The following is a 10,815-nucleotide window of genomic DNA, read 5'->3' as shown; positions in this document are numbered from 1 at the left end:
CGTCGAAAACCGCATTAAAAAAGTTAAAAAAAAATGTGAACTTGGGGGTCGCCTATCAAACTAATACCATAATTTCAGGTTTAAAAATAACGTTGTCCTAACCCCACTTTAAAGTTGTTCTGCTATACGGAACACAATCTTGCATAAATATTCCCCCCTTCTACAAAATCCACAAATAAATCACTGGAGCGAGCCATCCCTAAGGCAGCGAACTCATGTCCCCCCTTTATTTTCAAAGATGTTCCGTTTGTCCTTGCTTTCCTGGGAAGACACAACAACGACTTTGTTCGATATATAGAGGAAACCGCCCGCTGAAATCAAATATTTATTTTCAATTGTGCATTTGACCAACCCAAGTCACGTGTTTGTAGGGATTTTATATAAGAAACGCAGAAATTGAGAGAGAGAGAGAGAGAGAGAGAGAGAGAGAGAGCAATGCATATTTTTAACGATGAGTGTGTCTCCTCCTCTTTCTTCGAAGAAGTTTTGGTCACTTGGGAAGACGGAGTAGTCTACCTTATTTTCCTGACATTTGATTTGGAAGACCCACCAAGAGGTCTAGCAGGTCAAAGTAATCTGTTCTTGACTGCCAAGAAAACAATTTCAAGATATTGTAATAATAAGCATTTTACATCTCTGCATCAGGTCGACGTATATATATATAAACTAGCACACAAGTGGAAATGCGTAGATGTTTTATGTATTTAAACAATATGAAGCTCCAGTTTTATAAACATCCTTCTTTCTTTAAAAAATACATACACTTTTTTATTTGAAACAATTACTTCTTATTTTAGAAATATTAGCCTGTACTCACTAGATTCTAGGGGAGTCGGTCGACCCGTTCGACCCCCCCCCCCTGCGGACGCTCATGCACAATCCGTATGCAAAGTTCCAATTTGATATCGTGAAAACTATAGGCATGAATTTGTTTTTGAAATTTGTCTTTAGAAAAAAGTCACGCCCCTCCGCCCCCACTTGCGCCGCCAAGTTGACCATCCGGTTCCAAAACGGATCTGAGGTGTTTTTTGGTCCATCCTACTTGACTAATAGAAAAACCGGCTTAAAGACCTGTTACAGAACCTAAATAAGCGGTCAAAGACGATACTATGCCATGCTAACAAAAGTTACCAAAAATCCTAAAAGGGTTAATGACTAATTCTACGGCACCAGATCAATATGAAATTCAAATCCATTATTTAATTTTTGTTGGTTGGACTTTTTATGTGCACATACTGATAGTAATTTCAGTATTGTTGGATCTACTGTTAGAAGTCATTGCTATGACTTCATTTACACTATCATGTGCTGTTTTTCTCCACTTTCTAAATATTTACGCAATATTTGTTACAGAATATTGCGTTGTTTTTGGGCTTTTTTCAATACTGATATGTGGGACCCGACAGTTTTGTGTAACATATTACGAAGTTGAAATATTTTAACTTATTAATTGTCAGTTTGTCACGATTAAATAGTTATCACTGCACTATTGAACGAAGAAGAAAGAGGGATTCAAATCCAGTTCTTACGAGAATGATGACATCGAATTCGAATTCAATTTCAATATGTCTGTTATCCAATTTTTCTTTTTTCGAAGAAAAAAATATATATTACGTTAGTGATACGGCAAAGGAAACACCCCTGCAAAGGAAATAATGTAATGTTTATTATATGATTTTATATCAAGTTGCAATCAATGTAAGAAGCCTTTTTTCTTTCTAGTTTTTTCTTCGTTTTTAAAAGAAGATACTTATTTCAACCTCTATGATAAAAAAAACCTTGCTTATCACAAAGATAAGGCAAGTTTTCATATCTAAACTATAATAAATAACCAATTAGAGCAGGTGTTCGTTATTATAAGAGAATTGAGCTTTTGTTTCATTCATGTATTTAACAACCATCAACGTTTGTTTTAACACTGTCTACAAAATTTTAAACAAATGCAACGAAATGCGCAATGTGCAAATAGAAGGAAATTTATTTAACATCATCATGAAGTCTAGTTCCAACAAGAAGTGATATCATATAGAGAATATTGTAATGATTTTGGTAAAGTCAATAATGGACCGAAATTTATATCCTTCATCAATTTATTATAAAAATTTGTAAAATACAAAACGTTTTTGATTACAAAGAGTAAATAGTGTTTTCTCTTGTTAATGTTCAAGTAAGAGGAGAATAGGTGTTTTGCACGGTGCCCCTTCTCTCAAGGCAGTCTCCAAGACACCTGCCGGTTCCGGTGAGTCTTGAAGGATAGCCCCCTCAGCTCAAGGAAGCTTCGCGAGACTTGGTTTTAGAAAGGACCCCTAGTCCAGTGCGACCTCGGGAAGGATAGGTGTACCCCTAGTCCAGTGCGACCCAGTAGCGTAGCGTGATATTCCGAAAGGGGGATGCCAAAGTTAGTCATTTGTGCGATATAGTACTACTGCAAGCAGCAATACATAGCTATTCCGAATGGAAATATAGGGTTATACAAAATTTAGGAGGAAGCCCCCCTAATTGGAGGTCTAGAGGGGCATAGAGAAGCGAATGCGTGGATTACGTTCGAATTTAATAACCAATTGTCTCAGCTCCTTCTTGCCACTACCGTTGTGACGAGAAAACTAGGTCCCACTTTTGTATGAACCAGTATCGTTCCCTTAATTTCTTTCTGGTGGGCGGCTTTTTTCTCCACATACCACACGTCAATCTCGTTCTTTCAAAAAAAAAAAAAAAAAATCGCCCCTAGAAATTAGTCATCTTGGGTCCGGAACTCAGATGCCCGTTCGTGAATATGGACCTGAGTGTATATATCATTTGAAGATGTAAATACAAAGCACTTAAACCAACTCTGGGGGCCTGTATCTGTATCCAGATACTGAAGTCAAGGGCGCAAATCTGTCTTCAACGTTCGTGGGATGGGTAAGACTGTTCCCATAATCCTTTCCTTTTTTTAACGATGTTCAAAATATTTATGAAGTTGAAAAAAATGCTGTGGAGGATTAGGGGAGCAGAGTTGTCTATAACATCGGCAGGAGGGCACATTTTAAGGCTTATTGTGGGGGGAAGGGAGAAGAGACTCATATTACAGTAGATGAATCAGATTTCTGAAGTAAACCTGTTGTACTCGTATACTATATACCAAATGATGTAGATGAAATAGTGGTACATATCATTATTACAACTCAGTGCCGTGAGCACATTCTGAAATTTGAATATATGCATAATAATAATTGACATGTTTCTACTTACGCATCCACAATGATCCACATTAAAATTTTAGGACAATTGTTTTATAACAATACAAATAATGACTTCCCCAAAATTATGGAAGAAAATCAATCAGGCCTATATTTGGCGCAACAATACTCTTATCTCAGCAAAATTAAGATTACCACAATAGCATTATAGGAATTGTTACAGGAATTAAACAAATAGTTGAAAATAGACTACTAATAATTAATGACAATGAAATATTAAAGAATACGATTCTTTTTAAAAAATGAAACAAGTCAAAGGACATCAGTTTCCTTTGTGGCAGTCGGGTAGAAATAATCATCATCACAATCTCAAATCGGATTATTGGGGGGGGGACAAGATTGTAGGGAACATGTTCCCCTTATGTCCCCGAGATTTGTGCCAGTGACTGAAGGGCCCTGGCACCATCTTTGCGAGTGACGGGGAGTGGTGGCTCTCTTATCCTACCAGATCGGTGACCGTAATTCTACAGAATGCTTTAAATTTATGCCTGTGTCTGTGAGCTCCTTTACGATGAAGATTACAATTACGATGCATTTAGTTACGATTAAGACATAACTATTTTAATACTATTATTTACATAACCGGCATGCTTCAAAAATGCGTTGAACTAACCATTTCCGTTTTGCTCTATTTCCTTTATATTAGGGCTCGTACGTTCTGTTCAGAAACTGTAGCTTAGTTCAAAATATATACAGTTGGAAATACTTGAATATGCCAGCGTATATCTAAAGCAAATGTTTGGTTGCAAGGGATGAGGAGGAGTGAGAAGGGAAGTATTGCGCATGCGCATTCAACAGAAAGCAGACGAAAACCCCGATGCTTTCAATAGGCCTGGAAGCCCGAGGAAAATAGCATACGACAGGAGGAAAGACAGAAAATGTGCATCTGAGCGACGCGCATGCGTAGGTTCATCTTGTCAAAGTAAGTCGAGAGAGCGCGCCAGAAGATTGCGGTGGAAATAATTGTGATAATTACAAGCAAACAATTTATATATAATGAAATACGTACTTTTTCTTATTAACAGGGGATGCCGGGCATACCGGCGTTCCCTTACGCTACGCCGCTGGTGCGACCTCAGGGCGGTGTAGGTGATTCGATCAGTTGGACGACTGATACCGGGTCCCTCGGTGGTCCTCCTTTTATTTGTCCTCTTTAGGTCTTTCCGTGAGGTCCGTCTTCTTTCGGCGTTCCTCGCTGTCTTTCGTGTCGGCTTGTTGTCTGCTAGGTTGTTTATAATCAATAGCCCGTGTTGAGTTGACACGTGCGCCTGTCGTGATGTGGGGATCCTTACAATATCCATATATGACAACTGTAAATGTTAATTGGGGAATATCCACATATTATAAGCAATGAACAGGCAAATAAATATGAATATGAATATATTGGTTGGCGGAGTGGGGACCGAAAGAGGAAAGAACGTCACGTTATATGGTCAGTCGCAATGGAGAATTGGAGACCAGAACATTATGCTACCTCAGTTCTAGTTATTATGAAACTAAGTCTGTGCCAGAAGTGCAACATTATTTTAGATGAAATTTTAATATTGATAAACGTAGTAAGGTTCCGTCTCGGAACACCATATTGGCTTGAGTGAAGAAATTTGAAGAGACTAGTAGTGTGTTGGATGTGAAACATGGAACTGTAAGAATAGTGTGAACTCCTGAGAACGTGAATAGACCAACATTATAGTTTCGTCTAAAAAAAAAAAAAGTTGCACTTTTGCCACAGACTTAGTTTCGTAATAACTGGAACTGAGCTAACACGATGTTCTGTGCTCCAACACTCGATTCGACTGACCATATAACGTGTCGTTCTTTCCTCTTTCGGTTCCCACCCCGCCAACCAATATAAGTTATTATGTCTTCGAAATATTCAAGTTTGAAATGTATCAGTCGATTCGGTGCCACCCTGTAGCCACCCCCAAAACTTACTGCGTAGTGCAAATACACGTGTTGCACATATAATAGACTCGACCCTAAAGGTAGGTATTAATTATGTTCCAAAATTCACTTCAAACGGCTCAACCGTTTTCTTGTGGTGCGTTCACAAACAAAATATTTTTCATTTTTATATTTAATAGATTGAATATGAGCAAAGTCACCTCAGAGGCTTTTGAAAAACTAGCTCGAAAAATCTCATTCTTAAGAATAAACTACTGCTTGTAGATTTTGTTTTGGAAAACTACTTAGGACGTACTAATTATATGGCTGTTAATGGAATATTAAGTTATGAAATAGACGCGAAAACACTCAAAAACCCTTTTTTATGGCATGGTGGAGACGCGAAATGTGTAAATCCGCTGAAATCTCAAATTGTTTTTTTTTTTCAGGGTCACTATAGTTTTTTTTCCTCTTATATCACTGCTCGAAAGTAAAAATACAAAATTCAGAAATAAAATAGCACCCGCACCTACAAAGGATATTCAGGAACTTTGTACTAGTTATTTACAAAGAAGAAGATGAGAATAGTATTGTACTACCTTCCTGAAACCATTCACTGGTGATTATATCAACCTGCACTACTACCGTTATTTTTCGGTAAAGTAAAAAAAAAAAAAAAAAAAAAAAAATCTAAAATTTTGCACATTTGTAGACTGCTGTTCGCCAATAGCATCGACAATATATCCTTTAGTACTAAATAATAATAATAATAATAATAATAATAATAATAATAATAATAATAATAATAATAATAATAATAATAATAATAATAATAATCATCATCATCATCATCATCATCATCATCATCATCAACGCTGTCTTGATGTCAATCCAGGCTAGTTCCCTTGACGTCAATCCAGACACAGAAAGTATGTCTTAAATTCTATCGGAAATCATGGATTGACACTTGTTCTGTATTCTTTATGGTTTCGACCTTTTCTAAATCCATATTGGTTTCACGTCATTGCTCTTACTATGATTATAGTAATTCAGTTCCACTCGCTATATTTTATCTATGCTGCCATTGAGGAGGTAGCAACAAATCGCTTTATAAAAAATGAGTATTCTACTTACATATCACTCGTTCCCTTCTACATTTCTTCGTCTCGTACTTTCTTAAAAGGCTTAAAATTAATTTAAAATCAAGATCTTTTACAATTATGTAAAACATGTTACCTTGCATTAATATAACACACACATTGATGCATTTTGGTCTGGGGCACAGCAAATTTAAGGAGGACAGGCTCAAGGTGACCAGACGTCCCGTTTTAGCCGGGAGAGTCCCTTATTTTCAACCGTTGTCCCGTTTTTTCTGATTCTCAAACGGGACGCCTAAATGTCCCGTTTTTAAGCAAACATGACCCAGGTGTCCCGTAATTAGGCCTATTATTCAAAATATAAATGGTCAATGCTAATTCTACACTCTTCCGTAGCAACACGCATTGGGAAGGTTCAGCCGTGCCTAGAACTTCTGAATATTCAAATCAAAATAGAGTGTTCTGTGGTTCAAGTGGGAATTCTGAGTGTTGAAGTAGTTAAAAGTATTGTTGGGTAGTACTTAAGTTAGAAACGCTGTGTTATCATTCTTACTTGTGTATTTTGTAAATTGAAAACACTGCTGATTCCCAAACTGCAATGTGGAAGTCACCCCCCCGTCGCCGATTCGTATGCGTCCCGTTTTTGAAAGTAAAAGTTCTGGTCACCTTGACAGGCTCCCCTTGCGCAATATCATTTTAACTTCGCCTATTCACATTTTTCGATAGATCGGATTTTTTGAACATCCTTTCTTTAAGCATAAACAGTCAAACATATATTTACATGTGAAATGTCTGAAAACGCAATTTGCGCTACTGACTGGTTGGATTTTGTCGTCCCTTTCCCACGCCAAGGTGTTTGAGACGTAGATGTACAGTTTAAGGGGAGATCCGAACCACTGCAATGTGTTTCCAACCGGGAATTGCACCCAGGACTCAGTGCTCTAAATTCATGCATGATTTACTAGATTAGGAAAAGGGCAATTGAACCTGAACCTGAACCTGAACGACACGTAATGGTGCTCGCAGGGCCACGTGCTGACCATACGGCTACTCGAGGCGATAGACATTCTGTAAATATATTATGTAACAAGATAATATTAACAAAAATTGATGCAAACTAGAGATAATATTTTATAACAATTAGTTTTTGCCTTTTGCATCAGTATTTAATCTCGTGATATTTTAAAATGTCATTCTTAAGTATAGTGGTTGTATGCAGTTTAGCAGCATGCTGTCAGCCCAGATTTATCAGTGACAGCTAATATTATCCAGGAGCAAATGTTAAAGTTCAGCATCAATTTTTATCTGAAAACGGTGTCGGATGTTGAGAAGAAGCACTTGATATCAGAGTTTGGTTCGTTGCTGGTGCTTCGAGAATTCGATGGTGCTGAAATTTGTTTCGATTCTAGCGTATATCGATAGATGGAGCACCGTCGCTCCGTCTGGAGTGAGTCTGAAGGTGACCTTCATTGGTGGCTTAACAAGGAATTTTGGATCTCGAGCGGCTCATTCTAACTCATTTTTCAGGATGGCTTTAAATAAACTGAGCATTGATGCAGTTGATGTAACAAATAAGAGGGTGCTCATGAGGTATGTGAGTGTATCTTTACCAATAATGACTAAATAGAACAATTTCAGAAAATAGCGGCAAGTGTCAGTGAACGATAATAATAAAAAGTGTAATTTTCTGATTCAGCTATTAATAAATTGGTATTCTGCGGAGCAATTTTTTATTCTTATCCAGTATAAACAAAGGATATAGTATACGTAAGACCGTCTGAGTTCCAGAAGAAGCTGGACGCTCATACTTTTAGGGATTATTCATTGAGTATCTACGAACTTAGAAAAGGGGTAACAAACCCACTTTCATTTACTTATCCACTGATACGAAAATAAAAAAGACCGTACCTATTTGCCCTTGTACTTTATATGCTATAGCGCATTACATTATATGCAACAAGGATTTTGGTCTGCATCATGATATAAATTTAAAAATATTTAACATTTTTCGAATCGAAATCAACAAAATTTATTCTAGAAAGTAAAAATAGAATGTTAAGCACGTATAATGAAGACAACGCAGTGATTTAATTTGGTAACGTATAAATATATAATATGAAGTATCCTCGCGCACGGAAGACAGGGGGTTCTCATGTATACTATTACCTAAACAAATTTAAATATTACTTGATTACATATTGTATTTGTAACAGGTGTGTAAAAAAATGTTACAACCTTGCACTTTTAAGTGATCCCGGCATTCATATCCGAAATGATCGCTGACAATGTAAAGAAAAAAAAAAGCAATGTCAAATTTAATATGAGCTCCCTCGTGGCTAAACGGTTAGCGTGCGTGCCTTTGGCGTGGGAGACCTAGGTTCGATTACTGTCGGGAGTTCATGTTCGGATTCTGCATTAAGCTGTAGGTCCATGTCTCAGCGTCGCTGCTGAAAAGGACGCTATGCTCAAAATCAAATCAAATTTAATATCATGTAAAATCAGATTTAATATCATGTAAAATATTTTAATAGTTCATTATTCTATGCTGTCGGAAGATCATAACACGCATCATATAAATAATTTCTTTTTTAATATCGGATGTAAGATTACAAAATTATCGGTGAGATCATGTTTAGTTTATCGCTTAGAAAGGATATCCAAATGTTTCATTTACACTGTTCCAAATGTAAATTTGTTTTCGAAATGATACTTATATTACCTAGGTATACTAGTTTGTCTCTTTCATGAAACTTAATTGGTAACGCGGATATCTATTGTGTTCATTGTTCCGAGTTTAAAATTAAAACTTTTTGTGTTTACCCAACATCATAAGATGAGCACGATTTTGTAAAATATATGCTTTAATTATCATGAAAGACTGATAATTGAAGTGAGGTATATTACGGATAGGTCAAAAGTGATTTCATAACGTCCTCTCAACTTAAATGCGAGGATCTAAAGTTCACACTTGATTCCAAACTATAAGTCTGGAAATAAAGTATACTTTATTTTCATGTAAATATGTTTCTCCCCTTTAATTATGTTTGATCTATTTGCTCTTTCCTTTTTCAAAAACTCAGATAAATCTTTGTTTTTCTTCCATTATAATATTTATAAGCAAATTGTCACCGTAAAACATTAGTATTGCAAGTTCCGTATGTAGCTTATTTTTGGAACTGGAACCTACCGGAAACAAATCATGCCGAAAGTTCTGGCGGAAATACGTATCAAAATTTTTAGTGTAACGTCCAAAGTTTATGCGCCTTAGGATAAACAAAACGAACGATTAATGAGAATGAATGATCTGTGTATTGAAATGCTAGGTTTATATGTCTCCAAAGAAAAGTTTATGTATTTGTCCCCAATCCTTTCAATAATGAGATTTCGAAGATCACAAGTGCTAGAAACATGTCGTTTTCACTGGTCGATTCCAAATTTTGTGTAGATTTGCCAGTTCTAATTGAATATTTAAAAGCATAGTCATTATTTTTTATTGCATTTTTACGGGTACACTGGAAGTGTTAAAATTTTAAGAATAAAGCATCACGTCCTATGAGTTATGCATTCCAACACCACATAATTGTATATGGGAGTAGCATATCTTTCAGGCGTTTGTTTCTTGCCCAAATGATGATGAAAACGAAGGATAACCATTTCTCCAGTCTAAGCTGAATCTTTATTGTTTTTTTTTTTTTTTTTTTTTTCAATGAACACAATTTATCACTGTCAATATAATTTTGTATGTGTAATGTATTTGCTTATTACATACTGCATGCAAGAAGAAAGAAAACACTAATAATACATGAATTAGATGCTCCAACCGGAAATAGGCTTAAATTTTGCAAATGGTGCGAGATATTGAAAAAATAAACGAAAAAACCCTCCCCTTTATGGTACCTCTTGCTGATTTTTATCAAGACATTTTTCACTTGTGTCTGTAAAGGGGCATGTACACTCGTGTACAAAATGATTGTCGCATATCTGTAACTGTCTTCTTGTAAGAATATAATTTGATAATGATTGTGCAGGGTTCTTTTAATACTAATACTATGTGTATAATCTGGAAATTTATATTTGTGGTAAATTTCATAGGAAAACAATTATAAATACGAAAATTAGAATGAGTAAAACAAAATGTTGCTAAATGGAGAAGAATGTTTTACTTTCGTTTTATTGTTCTTATTTACTGCTCTTTTGACATGAAATTTGTCACACACATACCTTTGCCGATTATACACATTCTAACATTATAAGAAATACCGGCTGAATTCGTTATCAAATTATATTCCTACAACAACATATTTATAGACGTGCGACAATAATTTTGGACATGAGTGTACATATATTGTGAGGAATGACAAGGAGATGCATGCTCATATGTGAATGATGAGCTGTGTACAGAGCGCAGGTTAAGCCAGTTGCGAAATTATTTTTTTTGTGCTCTCCCACCGGAAATCGAACCCGGGACTTCATACAACGAAGACGCACGCATTAGCCGTTAGACCGGAGAGGGGAGCAAATGACGATCGTAATCTATTGTGGCAAATGACGATCTGTAGACATGTTTTGTTACATACTACATTATTGTAAATAATAAT

At 36.1% G+C, this 10,815-nt stretch overlaps 1 protein-coding gene across 1 annotated transcript in view; it reads left to right on the top strand.

Moving 5' to 3' along the window:
• The first annotated feature begins 7,436 nt into the window (after window positions 1-7,436).
• Window positions 7,437-10,815, top strand: part of Pgk (phosphoglycerate kinase) — a 28,999-nt gene continuing 25,620 nt past the window's right edge. Inside the window, exon 1 of the mRNA XM_081728194.1 lies at window positions 7,437-7,807. Coding sequence (XP_081584320.1) covers window positions 7,599-7,807 — 209 coding nt within the window. The 5' untranslated portion in view covers window positions 7,437-7,598. The remainder of the gene's footprint in view (window positions 7,808-10,815) is intronic.

The sequence above is a fragment of the Thermobia domestica genome, chromosome 10, assembly GCF_964235325.1.
Source record: "Thermobia domestica chromosome 10, izTheDome1.hap1.1, whole genome shotgun sequence".
NCBI classification, from domain to species: Eukaryota; Metazoa; Arthropoda; class Insecta; order Zygentoma; family Lepismatidae; genus Thermobia; species Thermobia domestica.
This window is presented reverse-complemented; position numbering and strand designations above follow the sequence as displayed.